We start from the raw sequence: 27,283 nt of genomic DNA on the forward strand, positions 1-27,283 counted from the left end.
TTCTAGTAGGCCATGGTACAGGATATTATGGTAAATGAAAGACTGAGAAGATACCTATTCAGGGACAGAGCAACTGATGTCAGCATGTATGAATAAAAGATACAAAGAAGTCAAATGCCTTCAAAAGATTCAGAGCACTACACCAAATATTTTGTGCCACAAACTGAACCAGAGACCAATAAACACATGAGGGAAGAAACATGAGAAGTCTGACTGTAACCCCGTCACTCACTAACATGGGCAAGTGACCCTGGGCCTAGTTGAGGAACATGTACTGTGAGGGGTCGGGGACATGGGCTTCACACCAAAGAGGAACATGGCTCGCTACTAAGATAACTATGTTTATTCATAGTGTCAACAATGTTCCATTAAAAAACATACTAAAAAATGAAATGTTAGCATTCAATAAACTGAATTGGGGGAAGCCTGCCTGCTTTCCAAATAACGACAAGACATTATTCACAAGCCAGTCGCTGTTCCTTAGCAACAATTGGCACTTTGCAAATGTACTATCCCTCAACTCTCGTTTCAGGGTTCAGTAACAGTTTAATGGTTTTCAACGACAATACTAGTTATAAACCATTGATAATTTGCATCACAACAAAGGCAGAGGTGAAGGTAGGAATATGAATTGTCAGCCACTGGCAAACGCTCAGGCTGCATTAGAGTGCATCTTCTTTTTGTCCACTATGCCAACTTACACAGAGTCTAGCCAACCGTAAATCAGTCTTGTCAGTTTGGAAGGAACTTGAAGTAGGACTACGGCTGATTTGCATATGGCTTGTCTATGTCTAGAATTATATAGTGGGAAAAAAAATAATGGGCTGGCATGAAGCCCAAGTAACTTCCAGTTACTGAGATTTATTCAGGCATTCAACCCCCTCAAAAGGGTATTCTTCACTACACTATCACAGTCCTTTGTGATGCAGTGTGCTTCCTAAGAAGAAACATTTCTCACTCGCAAAGTATGCTTTGTACATTTCAACACATATGTTTGGTCTCAAGCTCAGAGTTTTTGCAAATCACAAGAGCATCCAATGCCTACAGAACATCAGAATGCAAGGGGAACACTCCAATGGATCTGCTCCTTCTTGGCGGGAAGAACCTAATCAGTCAGCCCAGCACTATACACCTCAGACCCCCACAACCTGTTCTGCGGAGTTCCACAAGAATTCTCTGAGCGCAACCCTCATCAACGCAGACATGATCCCTCCAGCCAGCATCATCAGCTCTCAGGACATTAACGCCCTCTCCTGTGCTGATAACACACAACTCATTCTCTCCCTCAAGGACAAAACACCAAATACCTTGATCAAGTTCAATACCTTTTGTTGCGCTGTTTAGTATTGGTACAGGGCAGGTAACAAAGTGGTCTCGTATGCTGAAGTGGGGGGATAACGTTTCCTGATGCTGGGTGCAGAAGTGGGGGAGCAGAAAGAAGTTCCTCACTAGTTGCAGAGGAGGTGCTTCTGGTAGTGCTTTGAGCTCCTTTCTCATGTACAGGTGCCAAGGCCCAAACCTAAAAGGTATTTTGTTCCGATTCTTAGGAGTATACCTTGAGCTGGCTGGTGTTCTGATCTTTTCGTCTTTGCACTTTGTGACAGAAATGATCATTACTACACGGGAGGAACTCAACACAGGAAGCCACAGTATTGCCAGTCTTTAAATCACAAACAGTGTTCCTGACTGATATCGCCCAATAGGCGATACAGCAAATCATGGAAACAAAGCAAGTGTTGAAGGACAGTCAGTGTTGGTCTGCCAGTGATACTAGTTCAGTCCTATGATGAAGAAGATGGTACCGTGCAAGAAGCCTGAGTAAATGTATTGATGTGAGAGTGCAGTGCATTCCCCTCCAAAACTGGATAGGAGTGGACTAGTGCTATTGAGAATAAGACAGTGCACATTGTAAATGTAATGTTAGTGTCCACTTTGTAGACAAGAAAAATAAATACATGGATTGGGACCAACCATATGCTAAGCTTTTATGTTCGGTATAGTTTGAGGAAAAGTAAGTAATAATAATTGAATAGCTGCTACATAGTATGTTTGTAGTGCTCAGAATTAGTTTCTACGCATATTGATGCAAACTGCAACTACATATTTTAATTTTCAGCATCTGTGTAATATTTATTGAAAGTGCAGTTAGAGTTTTAATGTTTGCCATATTTAGTGAGCGTGCTGTTCGTGATGTATATTCTTCCCGCAGCACTGCAAATACCAAAATACTTTTGTTGGAAAACTACAAAGTGAGTAATCATTCTGAGTAATCATTCTTTGTGGGAACTACCCTTTCTAAAGGAAGTGTCTTATTTTCTACAGCATACTTTCGTATTAAAGCATAGTTTGGCTTTGATAGATTCTATTTATATTTGAATTTGTTCTTTTTAGGCCAAGTAAACATGACTGGGACCAGCATTCCACCAGATTTGACCAACTGAATGTATGTGGAGAAGTATGCCTAGAATGACAGTATAGGATGAAATGATAACGCTCCACAGTTTTGGAATAGACTCAATACTAGATTTCATAATCTTACAGATGGGAGAAAATAACCCATGCTTTCAGAAGGGACTTCACGTTTCATTCTGAAAAAAGAGAAATTTGCTGAGTCTAATAAGAAAACAGGAAAATGTTAAATAAGTGTGTATTTGTGTTTGGATTGAAGGATTACAGCATGAATTATATTCACTCCATTGGTATTAAATGGGCAGGGGCACTGATCAAGGGAATATGTCTACGACAATGCAATTCTTTCATCTAAAAGGGTCGACATACCTAAAAACATTAGTGTTTGTTTGTGTGGTCCCACATCTGTCCTTTCCATCCACATACCTATGCTGTTTATTGGTGTGGAGTTAATAGCATCAATTTTACGCTGTATCACTATACAACAATGAATGTTATAATGTTAGTGTTGACTGTAAATGTTAATAATGTAATTAACCATTCTCAAGGTGCCAGAACTGCTTCGTTCCACTGTCTTACACTGCTAAGCTACATATCGATTTGCAGGTTATTGTACACCTTAACGTTTACTTACGTTTTAAAATTAATTTAAGACACGTAGAAAAATTGAAGTAACTAGCACATGGGGTGTGTAACTTTAGACAGTATCTACTGTCCACGGGAAAGGATTGTTCAGAGATCTACTTATCCTGTAAAAAGATTCACTTGTCCCTTTCGGTGGCATGCAAATAGGTGAGACATTTTGGCAGCATTCTAATGACATAAAACCTCTGATAACAGCTTGTATGATTAAGCCAAGGCTCATGTTATATCCTAGTTTTATTACAAGATTTTTCTGATTTTGCCACCTTTTCGAAATCTATATAGGTCCAGAAGGTGAAATGAGGGAAACGGAGTTCCTGTATGGAATTCTGCCCAATCATGAGAGGGCCATTGTTCCCACATCCAAATTTACCTGGTGCAAGAACAACAGACCAGTTTTTACCAGCTAGTAAAATCTCTCTGGGCTTTCTGCCTCCACCCAACACTCGACGCCAAGGCACATGGGAAGCATGTAATGATCCCACTGCCAGATTATAGTCTTCCTTGCCCTCCCTCCCTCACTCACTACTCTACTCTCCCTCCTCCCCTTCACTCCTCAGCAGCTTATGTCGCATGATGCTTATGGGGTATTACTGCACTAGTACCGGTTTTTACAGGTGTGAAGTTCCCACCCTGCCAGTAGCATGCAACATGTAATCGGGGCCACAGAGGGCCTGGAAGTAGGCAGTAAGTGGTAGTTCTAGGGTTGGAATACCCTATTAGTCTACGCACACCCAGATGCTTGTTGAAGGTTATTTATCAACTATTCTCCAATCTCTTTCCACATTGGAAAAGCTTGGAAATTTGCTCCTGGCAAAGGCAGGAGCAAAATTATGTTTTTCATGGTGTGGGCAAAGGCGTGCACACAAAGTGAATTTGCAATCGCCAAGCAGATTTTTACATGAACAAATATATTTATGCATAAATACTTATAAGAAATGTATATCACGAAAGTTTGCTAGGAGTACAGGTTTCACTGCTACTTCTATAAAACTGTGATTTCAATTAGGTGGCATGCATCGAATACATTTGACTAAATTATGCCTGCGACAAATGATATCTAGTGGCACAATAGTTTAGCAAAGCTTTCAAGTTGTATTCGTTTGTGAACATTTTATTATGAATGCAATTACCAATCTTGTTTTCAGGCTCCTGTATTCAAGTGCATATCATGTGGAAGTATTTTACGTAGTTTCAAAATGTTACATTTGGCAAACTTGTAAAAGTTTTTATACTGGAGCCATCATCAGCGATGCAAACCGAGGTCACAGGTTGCCTTATTTCTTTAGACACTCGCCTTAATAGTGAATTATTCTGTAAGAATGAAACATAAATACAAGTGTGAACACCTTGTACATATGGATACACAGCTTGCCTTATTTACAGGCAATTCTCTTTCATAGATCACCGATCCACACTTTAAACTAGCAGCAAGAGGGTATGGTACTGCAGTGGGTTGGGCCTTCCTGCCTGGTGGACAAAATAAATATAAACACGTGTTGTCCTTGATTTCAAACCCGCGTGTACCAGGCATCGGCAATATGAATTCCACACCCCTGATAGCAAAGTATAATTAAAAATTGAAATTGCAATAATACATTTTTTCTGCCAGGACACAATGTTTTCCTTCTGTTTGTTGTTGCGTTTATGTATGCTGTTCTGGGTCATAACAATAAAAGTGTGATGTGATCTACGAGTTGTAATGTTTCATAACACGTAAAAACACGTAACACCAACAAAGATTATCTTAAACACACAACTTTCATTTTCGAACCCATAAAAACATGACCTGTATAGATAAATTTGTGCGAATATGCTAATTCCTTGACAGGTGGTTTTTGGCATATGGCACAGTGGTTATCAATGACGCACTCTAAGCAACCACAATAGATTTTATTAGTTTCTGGATTATCTAAACAACATCTTGTGAAGTCCACATCTTTTGACAATTTGTTAATGTGCAACGTCATTTACAATACATATTGCACTTTAATTATATCTTCAAAATAAAAGTTAGAAAAAAATTACGAAGCATTTCCTTACTGTATACTGAGATGACATCCTTCTGCGGTGCCGCGATCAGGTCCCCTAGCTAGAGATAACGATAGAGCTTTCAGCCTTCTTTTGCACTCTGCAAAGTCCCTGTTCTGGTGGAAATCCGTGGAAGCTGAAAGTGGAAGTCCATCCCTTACCCGTACGACACAGGCAAAGAGGATCATGGACATTGTCCACATGAGAAGTCATGAAGACAAACTCTATAAAATAATAAGGAATACAAGAACAGTTACATTCTGTTAATGTGATATGTATCTTTTGTTGGCATGGAACAAAATAGAGGCACAATACTAACATGGCCACTATGGACATCACACTGTGAAACAACTTCTACATAGCAGTAACATCTGTGATTTGTCAAAGCACTAAAATAACTTTGTCCATTTCTAAACAGTAGGTGAATCTGTTACTCCAGTAAAAGCAAATCAATGTTTCTACCTTGGAATGGTTTTAGGTTGTGAGCCTCTGGTCAGATCTGCAATAGGCAAATTGAACAGGTTGTACACATGCCTTTGTAGTAAGCTATCAACTCAGTGTATTCCATTATTATTCCGAAACAGAGACTGTCCTAAGCACTGGATAATGTGTCTTGGGAGGAATGGACCATAACTGTGTACACGTTCTGAACAAAGCCTATTATGTACCATGGGTTACTATTATATTTTGCACATTACCTGAAAAAAATGCTAATGAATGATTAAAAAAAAATCACTTTCATAACTAATCTAATCTACTTAATTTTAGTGACTGTTATTGCTGATGTGCTAAATCACAGCGTGAACCTCTAAGGGGAATCTTAATTGTGAAGAAAATCATCATGAAGGCTACAAAACTGTGAATAAAATAAATATATGTATTTCAGTGACATTGAAGAAGAAACTATAATTGACTTGCCAATATGTTTCTGCTCAGAGCCAAACTTAGACAAGTCAGATGCCACAAGAGAGCGATTCCAACTTTTATTTCTCAAACATTTTCAGAACTGCACGTGCGGCTTCTCATTGGTTAATCACTTCCAAAAGAGCATATGTGTAATTTTGTAATTGGACCACAAGACTATTTCTTTACTCTTTATACATCAGAGTGGCCCACTGCTGGAAAAAGGTGTCCGATGAGTGTCTTGAAAGTCATTGAATGTGTATTTAAAAACAGCGCAAAAACCAAACTACTGATAATAGAAGAACAATAGTTTTTTTTGTCCTCATTCACCCTAGGCTCCAGGTCTTTCCTCACTCTTTGTGAACAACCTGCTGCCTTAACTGGGAGGGCCTTCCTCCCTGTCATCATACCCCACACAGGGGGGTTAATATACCAAACTGGATTAAACAGCTTCGAGAGACATAGAAGGAGAGTAATCATAGGATAAATTCTTATATCGTCACCATGCGTTTCCCCATCCAAGCTTTAAACGGTAACCAAAATGTCTTTGCCTTAATGATCCCCATTGCAGTGTCCATTCTTAACGCGAATGCCAGTCGGTCCAGCCACTCTACATAAGTAGGGGGTACTTTGCCTACCCATTTCCTACAGATTTCTCACCTAGCTAACAATATGGCATAAAACAGCAATTTCTGTGAGTCACTTTTAAAATTTCCTGTATGGTCCAATCTACCAAAGATAACTTAAAGAAGGGTAATCTTAATCTCAACTCCCAAAACATTTGAGATCATTATCCTCACTGCCTCCCAAAAAGGTTGTATTTCCAGACATTCCATGAACATGTGGGCATCCGTAGCCTTTTCCATTCCGCACTTTCCACATTTTGCCACCCCTCCCTTCTCCAATTTTGACAGCTTACAAGGTGACAAATATGCCCTAAGCATTGAATAGTTGGCTAACTTAAATTCACCGTCCACTACATCAACCATCTCCCAATACCAGGTGGCCACTACAATTTTTTGGGAGGCGGGGTCTTCCATTATCTTTTCCTCTATCTGATACTTTGAGCCAAGACTCCTACACCCCTTCTGTGCCCACCCTTTCAATTGGAGGAATTTTAATCTTGACAAATCCCCACCTGTCTGTACCCAGTAAACTGCCTTCCTTGACTAAATCACCCCAGCTTTTAAACCCTGCATTCTTAATTGGAGTGGCCAACATCTCCTTAAGGCATTCTGGAGTGCCTGGTGAATCCAAAATAGGTGCCCAGTAACTATAGTATTTCACCTTGCACATGCACCTGACAATATACTATAGTTTTGCTGCATCTTTCAACACCTTTAGTTCAATTTTTTTTTAAAATATAGGATCCCCGAATTTAAACAGGAAATTATTCGAACCCCCCTTCACTTCCACTAGCATAGCCTTACACATGCATCCCACATCTATGGTGTCAGGGGAGGCGTAGCCGGACGGAGAGCCGCCCGGCTACTCACAGCCACAGCGGGTCGATGGAAGGGTGCCCTGGGGGCACCACTCGGAAAGACCCGGAAGAGGGAGGGAACCCGGATATCCGGGTTTCCTCCGAAACAAAAGGAGGACCACCGACGCAGGCGCAAGGGGAGGAGGAGACAGAGACGCCGGAGCAGACGAAGACACCGGAGGCAGCAGCGAAGACGTGCGGAGAAGGTGCTAAGGATGAACCTCGGACGTCGCAGGACCCCGAGACCCCTGGAGAACTCCTCAACCGCCACGTCCCATGAGAGGGGTGGCTAAGGCAGATACGTTCCTGCCTCCATAAACACTACCGGGCAGTCCTCAGGAGGGAGGAGGGAGCGGGAGGGGTTAAACGGGTCACCTACCATTTGACAGGGAGGGAGCTGGGCAAGACTGGAAAGCCCACAGAAATACCCATAGGGATATATATATTCGTTTTCTTATTCTTTTCTTTTATAATAAGGATATGTGGGTATCCCAGTGAGGAGTTAAAGCCTGTACCACATTCTTCATATTAACTTTGGGAGGAAGTTGTTTCTTTGCTCCTTTTTCTCCCTCTTCTTTCCATTCTGCTATCCATTCTCTTTTATTTTTCTCTCTTCCCTTTGGGCCAGGCCCCAATTCCCAATAACCCACTATACTAAGACGCTAGGAGGACTGTGAAAGTAACAGTCCTCCTACTGTGGGATACTTATTATTGTTTTATTGTTTGTTTTTTTCTTTTCTGTCTTCTCCCTCTCTGGGATAACTTTTCGCCGTTAGAAGTCACTGAGAACACCACAATTTGGGTGACAGAGTGTACCGGTGGCGGTTACACCGACATCCCCTGCACCTATCTGCACCTCCCCCTACCTAATCTAGGCCACTAGTCCGAAGAAATCTGACTTATCGTTCTTTTCCTTTTTGGGGATCCCCTTCCTTGGCCAACTTGAAGATGCTGAATCTTCACTGTGGAGACACCAGAGAGTAGACCCCGGAAGTCCCACCTGAAAAGAAGAAAACAATTGTCGAAAAAGGGAAAACTGAATGTATAAAGGAAACAATACAGAAGAAAAATAAAGTTAAACTAAAACCCTTTTATTTAATGGCTTGTTTCCGTTCTGTTCGCAACACGCTACACCCACACCTCGTACAGGAGGAAAAAAGCATCCTAGCGTTTTTAAGATGGAAGATCCAACCGTATAGCTGCAAATCAGGCAATGCTAATCCCCCTTTCTCCCTTCTTCTGCGTAGCTTCTTCCATGAAATTCTTGCTCCCTTCTGTGCCCATATAAATTAGTTAATGTCCTGTTGAATCTTAGCTACCAGCGCTTTATCAAATTGCAACAGGATTGAAATAAATAAACAATTGACCTTGGGCAGGATTACCATCTTTACCAAATTCACTCTAACCAAAATTGACAGAGGTAAATACATCCAGCCTTTCATCAAATTGCAACAATCTGTACGCACTTTTTTAAGGTTAACAACTGAATTCCGGTCGATGTCTTGCCTATGTATCTCATTTCGGTTTTTAATAGCGGGCTCTCCGTCCTCTGATTCCACACCATTATTTCTGTCTTCTCAGCTTTATCCTGATAACCAGACACTCTTCCAAACTCCTCAACTATATCCAAAACTGCCGGCAATGGTGTACGCAGGACCGGCGTACCCAGAAACAAATCACCAGCATATAGACAGACCTTTTACTCCCATCCACCATACGAAAAGTGTAAAATCGTTTGGTCCTGCCTTATTCTTATAGCTAAACGTTCAATGTATAAATTATACAGTATCGGAGAGAGCAGACAACCCTGTCTCATACCCCAAGTTAGTTTAAAAGCAGAAGTCAAATTCCGATTTACCAGTACCCTAGCTGAGGGGTTCAAATAGATTTGGCCCATCATCTGACACAATTTGTCCCCAAATCTGTACTCGTTTAAGATAGTAATTAAATAAACCCAATTCACTCTATCAAAAGCCTTTGAGGCATCCAATGTTACAACTGCTAAAGGGAGGCTAAACTTTGTTGCCAAATCAATAGCCCCTGTTAAGCTGGATGTTAGCTCATGAAGGTGCCTACCCTTTATGAAGCCCTTCTGATCCTTATGAAAAAGACCATCTACCAACCCATTCAACCTCTCAGCCAACACCTTAGCAAAGATCTTATAATCTGCGTTCAATAGTGAAATCGGTCTATTGGACTCACATCTAGACGGATTTTTGCCTGGCTTCAAAACCAAAGTTATTACCGCATCATTCCAAGATTCGGGAAGTCTCTCCCCCCTTGTCATAAAACTCATCAAACAAAACTAACATAACTGGCACAATTTCTTCCCCCAATACTTTATACAATTCTATCAGGATATCATCTGGGTCTGCTGCTTTTCCTCCCTTGCCTATCCCTAAGCGCAGACCTAATCTTTCCACAGTAATTTATTTATTCATAGAATCCTTCTCTATGGCTGGATTTTGGGAAGTATAGCTGCACCTGCCCAACTTCTTACCCCTTCTGACGTTACCAGTATATCATCTTTGTATAGCTCTGAAAAGAACAGTTGGAAAGCCTTCCATACATCATTACTATTTGTCCATCTCACACCATCTCGATCCGAAATCTCTCTAAAATTGTTTTTGGTCACATCTGTCTTACCTTTCCATGCTAACAATTTCCCTGCATTTTCTCCGTATTCAAAATGGGCTAATTTGCTAGCATCCCACCTTTTTTTTATCTTCATCTGTAGTAGCTCCTCCAATTGCGTTTTCAAGCGTCTTCTCGTGCCTTCCAACTTGTCCAAAGATTCCACCCCATCCTTTTCCAAACAATCGCACTCAGCCAATTCTGCTTCCAATGTACTCATTCCCAGCTTATTCTTCCTGTTCCTGACAATACCAAAGCTTGTTATTTTACCTCTTATAAAAGCCTTAAACGCATCCCACACCACACTTATTAAGGCGGACCGAATATTAAATTTGAAAAACTCTTCTGTCTCATAAAACAATTCTGTCACAACATCGTTCTCCAGCAACAAACATCGATCTAGTGTCCACCTATTTATCTACCTTTTCGTGGCAAGTTTAATTGTTAAAACCACCGCCGAATGGTACAATAAATGTGCAGCCACATTCTAATTTATCCTCAGCTAGTCCTTCATCTATCAAAAAAAAGTCAATCCTAGAAGCGTGGCTGTATTTCTTATTCATAAATGAGAAAACTTGTTGGTCTCCTGCTCTTACTCCTCAAATTTCACACAAACCAAATTCTCTCATTTTTGTCTATAGGAAACACTGAGATTTTGGCATGATTATAGACCTCACACTCGATGATCTATCTAGATTATTGTCCGTCAACACATTGAATCCCCTGCCATAATGACCGGATTTGAAAAATCCAAAAGGTGAGAAACCATCTTCCTCATCGGTTCTAAATCATCGGAGTTTGGTCCATAGAACCCAACCACTATTAGTACTGTGTCATATACCTGAAGTTTGGCAATAGACTAATGTGCTGTATTATCTGAAACTGCTTTCAACAGTACTGCATTAATCTGCTGCCTAATTATTATGGCCACCCCCGAATATTAGTCATTTTCAGTGCACACCAAATGTTGGACCCACTTTTGAGCAGTAAACAATTTTAAACATTCCCTACCTGTCAAATGTGTCTCCTGAAAAATGATAATTTGCGCTGGAGTATCCCTCAAGTATTGCAAAATTTGGTTTCTTCTTCCACTAATTCTCAACCCGTTCACGTTTCATGTTATAACTGGCAACAAACTGCTATCCCCTCCCTGGTTCATATCGTCAGTACCCATTTTCTTCTCCTTTTTCCAAGTAGTATTGCCATTTAATATGCCTGAGGTGAATGAGATTTTTTTCCCGTTTCTCCCTGATGCTCCCCACCATGTGCTCCCCCCTCCAGCCCGTTCTATGGCCCCCCACACCTCACCTAAGGGGAACCCGTCCCTGTCTCCTTATGGGCTGGATGATGTGCCTGGATTTAAGAGTGCCTCCGGGAGACCTGGCCAGAGGATTGTGAGAAAGTGAACCTGACCTCCTCATCTAGGATATTCCATTCCTAATAGTTCATCCGCTGTTTTTTGATCTCTCACATTATACATCTTGTTGTTATACATCACACGCAAGAAGGGTGGAAATTTGAGATGCACTGTAGCACCTATTTTCCTGAAGTCCTCAAGATGCTTTCCTAGTTCCCACTGTTTGTTAAGAGTACTTCTGGCAAGATCTGACTTAACTTCAAAAGAGAAATCCTTCCCCCTTAAAGTTTTTTGCTTTAATGCATTTAACAAAATCTTCTCCTTAAGCGCATAGGTCTGGAAGTTTACCAAAATCTTATGTGGCTTTTTTTTCACCCAGATCCCTCCTAAAGGGGTCCCTATGAATCCTCTGAATATCTGCAGCAATGTCCATATCCGTCTTCTCCAACTGCAGTGCACTCTTGATAAGTGAGGCTATGTATGACTTAATATCATCTTCCAGCCCCTCTGGTATATTTGAAATTCTCAGGTTCTTCCTCATTGCCGCATTCTCTAGCCGTTGAACCTGTAGTTCTTGTTCGTTAACTTTCAATTGCCACAAGTCCTGCTTAATTGGCACTACGTCTCCTTTCAGAACTTCCACTGTGTTCTTTTAGCCAACAAATCCAATTTTTTTCCAATATTTCGCAGGCCTCTCTTATACTGGCTTGATTTGCTTTGGACACCGAGAACCCCTTTTTTAATCTCCTCCGATAACTTTACTATCATCGCTTCTATAGGAGAGCTCTTTTGAGTATCCGCCGCTTCCTTCATCATCAAAATCTGCAATTGACCTAGTGTATTGTTATCTTTCTGTACCTCAGCCCTGCTTGGGGGGCTCTCTGCAGAGGGGGGGGGGGTCCCTCCATATTTATCCTCGGGCTGGGAACTTTCCTTTAGTTTTTTCGCCCTTATCCACCACTGCTGTCCCTACCTCTTGTACCTCGGTCTCCTCCTTATCCAACACTGTATTGGCAAGAGACTCTATTTCCTCTCCACCCCCCTCCTCCATGGGACTGCAGGAATTACCTAACCCCACTGAGGGGAGGATTTTAAAATAGGACCTTAACGTGGGGTGATGTTTGGCCTCCCAACTACAGAGGACTTTGCTTTCCCTTTCTTACTCAACTTTATTCCCAAATTACTTTTCCCCAACTTGCACCCTTCCTCCTTTGAGATCCCACTTATGTCCTCTCCACCAGAGTCTCTTCTTCAGACTCTCCAAGCACCCCCCTGCAGTCCCCACTCTTACCTTTAGTTCTGTTCTCCGCCCCGGTGCCACAAACGACTTTTTTCCCCCAGGGACTTTTCTCTCCACGCCTCCTCCTACTTCCAGCCAAGCCTACTATCTCCTCCTCCTGTGCCCGCGAAGCTTAGCCAGAAAAACCTCATCCTCTCGCCCCAGCCACAGACGATTCATCCACTGCAACTTCCTTCAGGGTTAGCACCCTGCTTGTGCTGACTCTGATGCTGCCGCTGCTTCGACCTCCTCAGAGAGGGAAGCACGCAACAGCCAAACGGCTCCTCCTAAGCTCCAGGACTGCGCGGGTCCGAACCGCAGTAACTCTGGAGCTAGCTGCACTCTTCTCTGTGCCCCAGGTAAGCTGGCACATCCAAGCACCTCACTCTCCTTCCCACACCCTCTGGACAGGACCCTTCGCTCGCACGCTCAGCGACCCACATCCTCGCCGACCGCCATGTTCCCCAAACTCATCAATTGCTGGTTTTTAGCAACAGTTTGTTTTGGTGTAAAAATATTGAGCATGACGTGTATCATATCTATTTCTTCCGACATTAATGTCAGTGTCCAAAGCGTTTTTACTAGGTCCTCCAACATTACCCAAGTGATGAAAGCCAAAAACTCAGAAGAAGACACTGCAGAGTGCATAAAATATGGTATAGTGGGTGCTGAATGCATTTACTTTTTTGTACTGACAAATTTGTAATATTTGCATTGGAGGCAGCTAAAATGAGAAGGGCAATTAATTGAGTGGCTCTAAGCCTGGTATCAGCGAGGCTCTGGTTTCACAACTTACTTTGTTGTATTTACAAATATAAGTTAAAGGCCGTCATTACAAGTGGGCCGAAAATTCCCAACATATGTGGTACCTTCTGTTACTGCAGATATTAAAACTATGAGTTTTGCAGTTTTTAATCGCAGGGCAAACATGCTGGGATTTAAAGGAAGGAAAATGCCCTCTAATTACTGAGACATGCGGCTTTTGGTGCGTTCAGCACCTAAAGCTGCATGTTATTCCCCCAAAACTCGTATTTGTAAATATTTACCACGCTGGATTAATTGCGAACACCTTTGAGTAGGATTTTATCAGTGGCACAATTATCACATCCGATCACAGGTCACTCGTAGCGAGGGTCAGAGCTGCAAGACTCTGCCCCAACATCAGGCAAAGACCACAAAATGTGGTAAAAGGAGGGATAATGAAAAATATATTGCAAGAAATACTACTTTAATTGTCTGAGGTGTTACTCTATGGTATACTAAGATTAGAAATACATCAAGGAACAGGTGACCATTTTTAGCAAATGTTCTACCAGAGTTCTTGATAATGTATTGATATTTTCAAAATGAAAAAAACTCTAAGTAACCCAATCATATCTATGTGAAATGCTATTTACAAAGCTTATTTTGGAGCAAAGCTTATTCTGGAATAATAATTCTTCTCAAGTTGCACATTCTTGTAGTCTGCACCACTCAGTCCTTTTACCTGTCTCCATACGTTCTTTTCCATAGACTTGATTTTTCTCCTCGAACCACGTAAAAAACGCACCCATCCAATAATTATGGAGAAGAGCTGCTGCACGGCATTCTTCCTAGGTACAACCCCAGATTATTCGTAGGTGAACTATTGTGGTCTAAATGTATGCAAATCTTGAAGCAAAGTGAACTGCAAATGATAAAACAGCAGACATGGTAAACTGGGTGCAGTAAAATCACACCCGGATTTAATGTTACTGCGCGGTAAAATCACCTTTCGGACAGGTAAAATCACTCGATTACACATAGGTTCTGTGTCCTTGAGATTCCCAATTTTAACACGTTTTTTTCTGCATGTAATTTTACTGGCCAGGAGAAAAAAAATATCGATAAAAAACGTGCATGCTCAGAAACACCGCTTCAACAGGAAAGGACATACAGAACTGAAGTACGAATAGAAATAGACATTCATCAATTCTACTTTCAAACATGGGTCCTCAGAGGATCAGAAAATATAAATTCAATGCTGTTAGAATTGCAGGTGCTTACAGAGAAGGTGGTACAAGAAGAGGGATTTGGTGTCCAAGACCAGTGCTTAAAATTAGGGCAACAAATTACTGATAAAGTCAATGCTATGTCTACACACTCCAGAAGCGCTGAAGAACTCCAAAAACAATTTCAGAAACTCAAATGTCGAATTTGTGACCTGTTATCAAAGCGCAGACAGGAGAGCCTTGCCACTCGAGAGGGAACTGCTCAACAACTAAAGTTAACTCACTCAGATGTAGAGGAACCAGGTGTGTGCTACACACTACTAATGTATATGCATTAATACAACACATAGGCCTATATGTTTCATTGCACTGTATAGATCGATGTTTGCGTGCTTTTTAAAAGATTTTTTTTTAAATATATAATTACAAATGTAACAGAATTAACTGAGACAAAGGATAAATGTAAATATCAACTGCATGTTCTGAGTTTACCTTTCTCAAAATAGAACAGATGGTATTGCACTTATCATTAAAGAAAACATTTCAGAGGAAATCTCTGAATAGCCCTCTACCAGTTTTGCATCACCTGCAAAATGTTCAAAGTATGCCAAAGACAGACAGACTGTGTCCATTTGTCAACCATCGACCACTCCATCTGTTCCCTCAAGCACTGTGGATTCCACCAGTTCATTAGAAACTCCCCCCACAACTGGCACTACGACTTCCAGCCAGCCTGCCTCTGAACACTGCACAAACTCCTCCTGAGACACTGACAACTGGCAGTCTCTATTAATTTATCAATTTTGTTGGTACCTATTCCCCAAAGTGAGTTAGATATATCTATTAAAAAATTATGACATGACAACCCTGGCGGACTGATCCGTCAGGGGACCGCCATCATCGCCAGGAACGTGGTTCCAGATGGGTAGATGGCGGTAGGAGTTGTGCTCAGCCACGGCGACACTGATCTCAGTGCCGCCAAGCTGATAACAACTCAACTTTCTGCCAGCCTTTCAATGGCGGTCACCACATCACGGAGAGGCTAGCGGAAAGTCTGTGCCGGGGGCCACAGATGGGCCCCTGCACTGTCCATGCCCATTGCATGTGCAGTGCAGCACCCCCCCATGCCCAGCACTATTGGAATGAGCACTGTCCGCTCTGCAGGCAGTTTGCATTCCGAGGGTGCTGGTGTGCTACGGTATTGGTCGAAGCAGTGTTCCCGCTGGGCTGACTGGCGGGAATCTCATAATATAATGTTCCCGCCAGTCAGCCCGGCAGGAAGACTGTAGTACGACTGGGGGGATGCCGCCGGCATAACGGTGGCGTCCTCCCCGCGGCATTGGTAGTCCCGTGGTGGGACTGACAATGTAGTAATGAGCCTCTAAGTTACAGACTCACAAACAGCATTTCACACAAACATGCAAATGTTCCAACGTGAGAATCAGTTCAAATTTGCTAAAAACATGCAAACTTACCACCACCCCACACCTGGTAATATATATGTTACCTACTTGTGGTGAAAACAGCACCCACTTGTTGAGAGTGGAGGTTTGATCTGTTTTCTTGCCTGCTGTCATGCAGAGCCTTCCCGGACCCCGGAGACTTTGCGTCTTCTTCTGCGGTCCCCATCAGAGTGCTGGCCAGCTTACTAAAGCCCCCCCAATGCCCCCCCGAGCATGTTTCAGAACGATTTTGGAGATGCATTCTTTATGCACAGGAATATGATCGAATCTCCACCAAACAAAGAAGCACTTAATTCTGTAAAGTACAAATCATCCTCACGTCCTGCACATGGTCAAGACAAAGCAACTGTGTTTTCCAAACAGTTTCACTTTGAAAAGTTATCTGAAATCCTTGATTGAGGTGTTTACATTATTGCTCTTTTTGAGTGCAATATCTTATGTAGTGACACAGCAAGCATGTAAAATGCCCTAGAAGCCCCGCCTGTTTGGCCACACCCAATAAACTTTATTGTATGCAAGGTCGTCCCAAATTTTTCCAGGTTGGGCAGCTTACTAAAAGGCCTCCCTCCCCCGAGCACGCTTCCAGACGATTTTGGAGATGCATTGTTGATGCACAGGAATATGATCACATTTCCACCAACTAAAGAAGCACGTCATATGTGCCGTGGGGTTGGGTGGTTATAGGAGGTAGGCAGACGGGCCTGGTGGCAGGTCAGGTCTTGCGGCCCCTCCCACCAGCCCTGCATGGTGCAGAGTTGAGTGCTTACAGGGTGTTGGCTGCAGGGCCTGGTGGCAGGCTGAAGGCCGTGTGAGGCGCAGGGTTTGGAGCTTACACAGATCCACCCAAAGATCCTGGACTACAAGCAAAACCCTGTTTGGCTATCCACAACCTGAAAGATAAGTTGTGCATGCCCTTTTGTTTGTTGCTTGAGCTGAGTGAGGTTAAAAGAAAGTGTGAAAACGTATATGGGGTCAGATGGAGGGGTGCGGGACCCTTTATGGGCAAACAATTGACCAAATAAATATTTTCTTTAGCCGATCTATGCATCCACCGCAGGGCTCAGCACGACCCCCGGGGGAACTTCACGAAGGAGCTGCAGATTTGAGGCAGAATAAAAAAAATACACCCACTCACACATCAACCCCCAGCCAAAGGCCGGGCGCGGTGGGGGTTGTATTAACATACAGTAATTATATTACTTTACGTTAAAAAATATACAAATTCACCAAATAAACCAAAGGTTACAGGGACGCTATAGTTGGGTTTTAACTACACAAAACCATAAAAATTCAGCAGTTATAGTTAGACTTACAGTTATACTTAGCTGAAGAAACTTTAACTCATGCCAGAAAGTAACTTTAGGCTACGAGTTATAGTTTCTTAACATAAGTATAACTTCAAGTATAACTATAACTGCTGAATTTCTCTGGCTATATGGGTAACACATGAACCTAACTATAACGTCCATGTAACCTTTATTTTTTTCAGTGAAGTTTATATCGCATAAATAGGGACAGATGGAGGGGGGGTCCATGGGCCAAATATCCCCTACATGTATATTTTTTTGCCCAATTTGCATATCCACCACAGGGTTCAGAGTGACCCCCAGTGGAACTTCAGGAAGGATACACAGATCTGATGCAGAATGAAAAAGAAATACACCCACTCACACATCAACCCCCAGCCAAAGGCCGTGAGCAGATGGGGTTGTATTGGCATACAGCAAATATATTACTTTACGTTAAAAACAAATTGTACAAATTCACTGAATAAACCAAATGTTACAGGGACTTATTTTTAGGTTCAGGTTTTATACAAAGTCATTGAATAAACCAAAGGTTACAGGGAAGTTATAACTAGGTTCAGGTTTTAACCTCACAATACCATAGAAATTCAGCAGTTACAGTTATACTTATGGTTATACTTATCTGAAGAAACTATAACTTGTGCCCGAAAATATCTTTAGGCAATGAGTTATAGTTTCTTAACATAAGTTAAACTTTAAGTATAATGCAACTGCTGAATTTCTATGGTTTTATATGGATAAAACATAAACCTAACTATAAAGTTTAACCTTTGTTTTTCTTAGTGAATATTATATTTGCACTGAAAAAAACAAAGGTTACAGGGTTGTGACAGTTAGAAAATAGAATTTAAAAAACCTTAGAAATTCACAAAAAAATACAAAGGTTAAAGGAACGTTATAGTTAGGGACAGAATTTTAAAAATGGTGGATCCGATCTCTAGATATACATAAATCTGTTTTCTTTAATAACTCCAAAACTACTGAACAGATTTACACCAAATTACAAAACGAGATTGTTAGAAATGGGGTCTCTAATTGACAGAAGTATACACCCTTGTCCAAGTAGGGACCACAATCCTAGTCAGGGTAAGTCACACACAATCCAAATTATCCAGTGACCACCCTCTGGTAGCTTGGCACTGAGCAGTCAGGTTTAATTTAGAAGGCAATGTGTAAAGTATTCGTGCAATAAATCATGCAATAACACAGGAAGAACACCACAAAAAGACACCACGCAGGTTTAGAAAACTATAGGATATTTATCTGATTGATTTAAGGTCAAAACGACCAAGAATTGATAATCACAAGTTGACATATCACTGCTGTAATGATAAGTAGAGTCTTTAGTTCTTAAAAGCAACAATTGTTTCTTACAAGTACAAAGTACCTGGTTTGTGACAAAAATTACACGCTCGAAGACCGTAGAGGAGGAGATGCGTGGAAAAAGGTAGGTGTGCGTCGGCTTTCCGGGCACACACAGACGATGTGTTGATTCTTTTCCATGCGGCAAGGGCTTTGTGTCGATTTCCGGCATGCAGGCTTGAATCCTCTTTGTGATGCAGGGTCTTTTGACACCCAGGGACGATGCGTGGAAATGCTGGGTGTGCCGTTGCGTCGATTCGGTGGGTGATGTGGAGGAATTTCTGCTGCACAGCTGGCACTGTGTTGATTACTCTCGCAGTAAGTCAGGCTGCGTCATTCCTGCTGGGTGATGCGTCGATCCAGTGTGCTGTGTGTTAAAGTTCTGGTCACAAAGTTGGTGCTGCGTCGATCTCTACTCGGGGAGCCGGGCTGCGTGGTTCCAGTTCGGCGATGCAGTGATTTTCTCACCGCTGGACAGGCTGTGCATCGATTCCGGCAGGCTGTGCATCAATTTTCGCTGCACAAGGAGCTTCCTTGCAGGGATGAAGTCTTTTTGGCCCTGAGACTTCAGGAACAGGAGGCAACCTCAATCCAAGCCCTTGGAGAGCACTTCTCAGCACAGCCAGAGGCCAGCAAGGCAGCAGTTCTTCACAGCAAAGCAGTCCAGGTGAGTCCTTTGGACAGCCAGGCAGCTTCTCTTGGCAGGTTGCAGGTTCTGGTGCAGAGTGTCTTTCCCAAGAAGCGTCTAGTTTGGTAGGGTCAGGGACCCAGTTTATATACCCAAAGTGCCTTTTAAGAGCGGGAGACTTCAAAGGGTGGTTTTAAAGTGCACAAGGTTCCCTTTCAGTACAACCCTGTCTGCCAGGGTCCCAGTAGGGGGTTTGGCAGTCCTTGTGTGAGGGCAGGCCACTGTCCTTTGAAAGGTAAGTGTCATGCCCTCCACCCTTCCAGCCAGGAAGACCCATTTAGTATGCAGATGTGTGCAGGTGTGACTGAGCATCCTGTGTTTGTGGTTGTCTGGGTAAAATGCGCAAGGGAGCTGTCAACCAGCCCAGACGTGGACTGGAGACAGGCTGTAAAGCACAGAAGGATTTTAAGTGGAGAGAAATGCTCACTTTCTAAAAGTGGCATTTCTAAAATAATAATATTAAATCCAACCTCACCAGTCAGCAGGATTCTGGATTACCATCCTGGCCATGCTAAATATGACCTGTCTACCCCTTTCTGATCAGAACCTACCACTCAAACAATATATGAGGGAATCCCTAATGTTAGCCTATGAAAGGAGCAAGCCTCACAACAGTGGAAAACAAATTTAGGAGTTTTCCACTACCAGGAAAGCTCACATGTTTATGTCCTGCCTTTTACCTACACAGTACCCTGCCCTTTTGGTTACCTAGAGCCTACCTTAGGGGTGACGTATATGTAGAAAGAGGGGAGTTTAAGGCTTGACAAGTATTTTTAAATGCCAAGTCGAAGTGGCAGTGAACTGCATACACAGGCCTTACAATGGCATGCCTGAGACATGGTTAAGGGACTACATATGTGGGTGGCGCACTCAGTGCTGCAGGCCCACTAGTAACATTTAATTTACAGGCCCTAGGCATATGTGGTGCACTTTACTAGGGACTTACAAGTAAGTCAAATATGCCAATTGGGTATGAGCCAATGTTACCATGTTTTAAGGGATAGAGCGTATGCACTTTAGCACTGATTAGCAGTGGTAAAGTGCGCAGAGTCCTAAAGCCAGCAAAAATTAGGTCAGAAAAAGAGGAGGAAGACGGCAAAAATGTTGGGGTGACACTGCGGAAAGGCCATTTCCAACAGAGATGTTCCTGCACCAAAATGTATCTTTTTGACAAATTTGGTATAATTCCATTCAGTGGTTTGTGCTGTTTACGTGTCTAAAATCCCAATGGGAAACTGCATGGGGAAAGCACATTTTGGGAAACACACCCCTCCCCCGCCTCTGTTATCTCAGTGCCAGCTTGATGAATCACCCCAAAACATTTAAGGCAGCAGCTAAAGTGGCTGGCATACTAGTTTTGTAAATTTTGAGTGGATTTGTCAAACGGTGCCAAACAAAAATATGATTTTCCTATGGAAACTATGTCCTTACTAAAACTACCTACTGACAACCGCCACTAGGTGATATATTGTAATTTGGGAGGGAGCGAGCTAGAGAGTTTTTTAAGCTTTGATGGACAATATATTTAGAATGAGATATTTCTGAACAAATGGAAAAGAAAAATGTATTTGTCAATTAAAAACAGTGAAATCACCTTTCAGTATGAGCCTTAAACATCTGAATTTTAAAAAGAAAATAAAGGATGGAAATAACCAAGGATACACCTGGACTCAAACCCTTAATGCTTGGTGTGAAGGTCTGTGTCTTTCACACTTGAGTTATTGATTTTGTTTTAAATATTTTTTTTGCACTTCACGGGCTATCTGGAACCGCGGGAGGAGCCTCAAGGCCTCCCCCGCTACCCTACTGCTCCAGCAAGCAGGGAGCTGCTTTTAACAGCAGCTCCCTGGTCGCTGGAGAAATGCTTTCATCTCTGTTCCCTGCACACATACCTGCATGCAGGGAACAGAGATGAAAACTCTGATTTCTGACAGCAGGACCTCATTGACAGGTCCCACTGTCAAAAAGCAAAGTGTTTGCTGTGACTTGGCTGCAGCTGTCAAAGTAAACAACCACAACAAACAGCTATGTCCCCGGGGTGGGCACCCCGGGACATAGCAGGAGCTGTCCCTGGGGGGTGGCGGTCCACAGGGCCATCAATGGCTCCTTGAGGGGGGACGCCTGGTCCCACTCCAACATGGAGTTGGCCCCGGGGAGGTGGTGGTCCCTGGGACTGCAGGGGGTCTGAAACGGACCCCCTTTCAATTTTTTTCAGGTTGCTCCTATTACAATAAAACAATGCCCCTGGTACTTGGCCCACCCAGGAGCTTCACAAAAAATGAAGCAGGGGAGCCTGCGCTTTGTTTTTTTTTTGTTTGTTTTTTTCGCTGGATCTGCAGATCCGCCGTGAATCGCAGCAAAAGGTTTTTTATAAAAAATGTTCTTTTGCTGTTGGAGGGGTGTGTGTACCCTGGCCCCTTTTCTTTTTTTTTTACATTTATGTCTGGGAATCGGCTAAAGCCAAGTCCCAAGATGGTTACCAAAACTTCCTGGTTTGAAGTGCTAGTTGCCAATCAGATCTCTGCATGAGATTGGAAGGGATCGCAAATCCTTTGCGTCCCTAGATATACAATTTTTTGATTTCCTTTAATTTCTCCAAAATTACTGAACTGATTTACACCAAATAATAAAAAGGGCTCTTTCTGGACCAAGAGCTACCCTTCTTCCAAATTTGGTGTAATTCCGTTCAGTGGTTTTGGCGCTATTGCTCTTTGATTTTTCTTAACGGAATTACATTGAAAACGCTCTACATTTCACCTCCTCCTTCAGCTCAGCCCTGCTTCACGGATCACTTTCTAGAAAGCAATTGTTTGGGGAAGATTTCCATGAAGATTTGTCAAACGGCGCTAAAGATATAGGCAAGCAAAAAACTGCTTTTCCTGTAGAAACTAGGTCCTAACTATAACTACCTAGTGGCGACTTTTTTTTTCCACATGAAAAAAACAAAGGTTACAGGGACATTATGGTTAGGTTCATGTTTTACCCACACAAAACCACAGAAACTATAACTCTTGGCCTAAAGTTACATAACGGCACAAATTATAGTTTCTTCAAATAAGTATAACTGTGAGTATAACTATGCTGAATTTCTATGTCTTTGTTGGGTAAAACGCACACCTAACTATAATGTCCTTGTAAGCTTTGGTTTTGCACATATACACACTCATATTACCTTATACTAACCCATCAATCCAATCCGGACCAAAAGTAAAGCCCTGATTGGCTGACCACAACCTGAAAGAAAATATGCAGACACCCTTTTGTTTGATTTCTGAGTGAGGTGCTACATGACTCAGTTTTTTGCTGTGAGAGTTATGCTGCTGTTGAAGAGTATTTTTCTACTAATTTTGGGTCGTTTGCCACACAGGGTACCCTTTGGGAAGCCTACAAAACAAATATTCATGTAGTCTGTATCTCTAAACAAGTTGCATTTTTTGTGACATTAGGTCCCATCTAACGCAGATTAAATCAGAACTGTGGTAAGTAGACCTAGCAGATGCTGAACTCTATGGCTCCCCACAACTCTACAGCCACGCAGCCCTAATGACTGACTTCTGGGACCTCGCAGTTAGGAAATCGATGTATTTTGGTAAGCACGCCACGGCTAGACAGTATAGCAGGGAGAACGTCCCAGCCACACCCTGGCACAGCTGCTCTGTCCCAACCGCTCCAGTTGGTACATTACTCAATGACGGGCCTCCACCAGAGACACTATCTCACGTTCCTAAGGGCATCTCACTGGCAACTTCATGTCTCTGATGATGCTCCCCTACTCAGATGCAAGGACCCGCTTGCTCATAAACAGTTCTCTGTAGGGTCCATTCTCTGTGACTAGAGGGACCAGGCAGGCCTATTCCCTCTCCCCCTTACATGCCATGGACACTGACTGTTAGAACTGGCATCCATGGTGTGGTCTCCCCTAACTTTTTGCCTCTGCTTCCCAGGTTGTTGCTGTGTGCTGGACTCTGTTTTTAATGTTTTTGTTACTCTGGGCACTTTACCACTGCTGACCAGTGCTAAAGTGCAAGTGCTCCATATGTGAAATTGTATGTGTAATTGGCTTTTCCATGGATGGCATATCTGATTTACTAGTAATTCCCTAGTAAAGGGCACTAGAGGTGCCCAGGGCCTGTAAATCAAATGCTACTAGTGGGCCTGAAGCACTGGCTATGCCACCCACCTGAGTAGCCCTGTAAACATGGCTCAGACCTGCCATTGCAGAGTCTCTGTGTGCTGTTTTTAAACTGCCAATTCGACCTGGTAAGTGTATCCAACTGCCGGGCCCTAACCTTCCCTTTTCATACATGTAAGGCACCCCTAGGGTACGCCCTAGGTAGCCCCATGGGCAGGGTGCAAGATAAGTTAAAGGTGGGACATACTGATGTGTTTTACATGTCATCACAGTGAAATACTGCCAAATTCGTTTTTCACTGTTGCAAGGCCTATCTCTCTCTTAGGTTAACAAGGAGGCTCCCCTTAAATATCTTTTAAGTGCAGTTTCCCTTTGGGAGCAGATGGAAATGTGGAGTTTGGTGTCTCTGAACTCACAATTTAAAAATACATCTTTTAGTAAAATAGGTTTTAAATTGCCTGTTTGAAAATGCCACTTTTAGAAAGTAAGCTTTTTCTTGCTTAAACCATTCTGTGACTCTGCCTGCTTGTGTATTCCCTGTCTGGGTCAGACTGACAGTTGGGCTGTTTGGGAATCCCCTCTAGACAGTGACATAAAGGCAGTTGGGGTGTATCCTGCATATCCTGATGAACCACCTGGGCTAGAGTGGAGGGAGGAGTGGTCACTTACACCTGAATGGGCTGTGCCTGCCCTCACACAATGCAGTCTCCAACCCCTGGTGTGTGTCTGGGGCCAGGCATGGGAAAGGCAGAATCTTGATAACAACATAGACTTTCCTTTGAAGTTTGCCTACTTCAAAGGCAGAAAGCGGTATAAGTAGTGGACCCAAAGCCCCAGATTTTTAGATCACTTCTGGATTCAAGAGGAACCTCTGCCATGGAGAAGAGCTGAGGAGAAGTGCTGCCCCTGCCTGTGACTGTGCTTTGTTAGGCTATCCTGCAGTTGCAGCTTCTGCCTGTAAAAGGGATCAAAGAATGGACTTTGTTATGCATTCCTCCTTGAGAAGAATCTCTAAGGGCTTGGACAGAGCTTGCCTCCCGTTTTAAAGTCTCAGGGCCATCAAAGACAGTGGACTCTGCTGAGACTCCTGCGCTGCCGTATAGTGCCCCATCCAGTCCCTGGGCCCTTGAAAGGAGAAGCTATCAGAATCAAGATTAAAATCCATACACATTTTGTTGCACCACCTGCAACTAGGGTGAAAAACAACACGCCACTCACTTTGCAGCTAAAATCAACACAGCACTGAGGCTGGGAGAACGACGCATCGCGACTGGAGGAACAAAGCCACACCCGCTTGCGGCTGCTGATAACGACGCAAACCCCACACAGCACAGTTTTCCAACACCGGGCGACCAGATTTCACACGCATCAACGCTGGGTGTCAAAGTCATTGTGAACCTGCGCGGATCCGAGGTGCCCTGTCTGGAAATGGACGCATCATTCTCTTGCAAGGGAGAAAAATGCTGCATCGCCTACACGACCAGAGAAGAAACGACGCACGGCCTCACTTGCGAGTAAGGAATCGACGCATCGCTGACTTTTCCGATGCACGCTTGCCCGTGCTGCTGTATTGACACAAACCAGGTACTTTGTGTAAAATCATGTTTCCATTGTTTTCTATGAAGGAAGAATCTTTTCACTTTGACAATTCATATCTTGATTTGTGTATGTTGGATTTTTGTTTTTTTGGTATTTTTTGATTTAGATAAATATTACCTATTTTTAGAAACTGGAGCGGTGTCCATTTTGTAGCGTTTTCACTGTATTACTGTGTGTGATGGTACAAATACTTTACACATTGCTTGTGACATAAGCCTGACTATTGTGCCAAGCTACCAAGGGGGTGAGCAGGAGTTATCTTGAGTGTGTATCTTTACTGCCCTGACTAGAGTGAGGGCCCCTGCTTGGTTAGAGTGCAAACTGACTGCCAACCAGAGTCCCAATGTCTAACAGACCACCTTGCCCGCCACCTTCAGGACCGGCATCTCCACTGGAGCCTACAACTTTCCTGTGGCCCCATCTTACTTTCCATGTACGCTGATGATATATTGCTCTTTCTCCCTGAAAATATTCTTCCATTGATTTGTGAAATTATACAGTATGGAACATTTTCCGGACTCTTGATCAACTACACCAAATCGGATCTATTCCTATTGACTGAATGGAGATGTATTCCCAGGTATTTAATAGAGTAAGTACCCCAAGTTAATGGGTATTCCATGGGTTCTGGCATTTCTTGCAGTGACAGTACCCAACCATATGTCATGAACAGTGATTTCTTGAGAACATGTGGCGCTACATCCTGCTTTTGTGAGTGTAACCTTCATGCTCTGACACTTGCAATATCTACAGAGGAAGGAGTACAATATAAAATACTGCACCCTTGTATAATATTTCACCTCACTGACAAACTAAGGCCTAGTGCCATGAATGTACCTATGAATGGGCAGGCCATCTCCTACATCACAGGACCTATGTTAGTCTACTGGATGGGAAGATCAGGAATAAGGAACATAGGACCAGATGTATCAAAGCTTTTTGCATTCGCAAACGGTGTGAATGCCCGTTTGCGAATGCAAAAAGCCATTTCAGAATGTATCAAAGGCATTCTGAAAGCAATTTTAAGGAATCGCTAAAATAGCGATTCTTTAAAATTGCGACCCTGTTTAGAGAGTCGCAAATTGCGACTCTCTAAATAAGAAATCGCAAATATGGATTCCTTATTTGCGATTTCTAAAGCACGGGTAAGAAGCAATTCCTTAATGCGAATTGGGCATTAAGGAATCGCTATTTGCCACCAAGCTGAACTTGGTGGTAACCATGTGCAAATTTTAAAAATGCATTTAAAATGCATTTTTAAAATGTACATGTAAAGCACACATGCCCTTTTGGCATGTGTGCACCTTACATGTCCTAAAAAACATTTTGGGGTGCAGCAGAGGGGGCTTTAGGCCCCCAGCACCCTGGGGTTTTGCATTTCCAAAATTGCAATTTCCAGTTAAGAAATCGCAATTTTGGAAATGCAAAAAAATCGCAAATATGGGCCTACAGGCCCATAGGTGCGAATGGGGCCGGTATCGCAATTTGCGATTCGGTAATAGCATTTGCGATTTTTAAGAAATCGCTATTACCGAATCGCAAATGTGATACATTGCATTTTGCGAATCAGAAATAGTGATTTCTTAAAAATCGCTATTTCCGACTCGCAAAAGGCATTCTTGATACATCTGGCCCCAAAGTAGTTTTTTCACCCAGGCAAAAAAACTGAAAAGCAGAAGAAAGGTGATAGCCACAGACAGACTGCCAGAACAAAAAGCCCTTGGTCTGGGACATCTCAGGGACTCAATACTGTCCCCATACAAAGAAGAGCAACTTTTATCTTTTCCACTTCAAGGGTTGGGGGAGGAGTAAGGTGTGAAAACCTAAATCTGTCCTTACAAGAGAGGACCTTAAGGGCCAGCCTAACAATACACACAAACAGGACTCAGCGATAACAAAAATGTTATATCGCCCTGCCCTAAAAATGCATCTACGTGCATAATCTTCCCTGGCTTGGGGTACAGGAAAGTGCTTAGTTGTTTCCTTTTGGATCACTACATATTTGGATTGGATAAGGGACCCTA

At 42.8% G+C, this 27,283-nt stretch overlaps 1 protein-coding gene across 12 annotated transcripts in view; it reads right to left on the reverse strand.

The window, feature by feature from the left end:
• The window catches only part of SEC22C (SEC22 homolog C, vesicle trafficking protein), a 219,751-nt gene that overhangs the window by 163,921 nt on the left and 28,547 nt on the right, over window positions 1–27,283 (reverse strand). For 3 of the 12 annotated variants that reach the window (XM_069211005.1, XM_069210997.1, XM_069211003.1), the window contains one exon: window positions 5,095–5,306. In XM_069211005.1, coding sequence (XP_069067106.1) covers window positions 5,095–5,285 — 191 coding nt within the window. In that variant the 5' untranslated portion in view covers window positions 5,286–5,306. Of the gene's footprint in view, window positions 1–5,094; window positions 5,307–8,334; window positions 8,469–10,182; window positions 10,345–14,224; window positions 14,405–27,283 lie in introns of all 12 variants that reach the window. The other 9 variants (XM_069211002.1, XM_069211000.1, XM_069210999.1 and 6 more) reach the window with 9 other exon arrangements.

Source organism: Pleurodeles waltl, chromosome 10, assembly GCF_031143425.1.
Source record: "Pleurodeles waltl isolate 20211129_DDA chromosome 10, aPleWal1.hap1.20221129, whole genome shotgun sequence".
NCBI classification, from domain to species: domain Eukaryota; kingdom Metazoa; phylum Chordata; class Amphibia; order Caudata; family Salamandridae; genus Pleurodeles; species Pleurodeles waltl.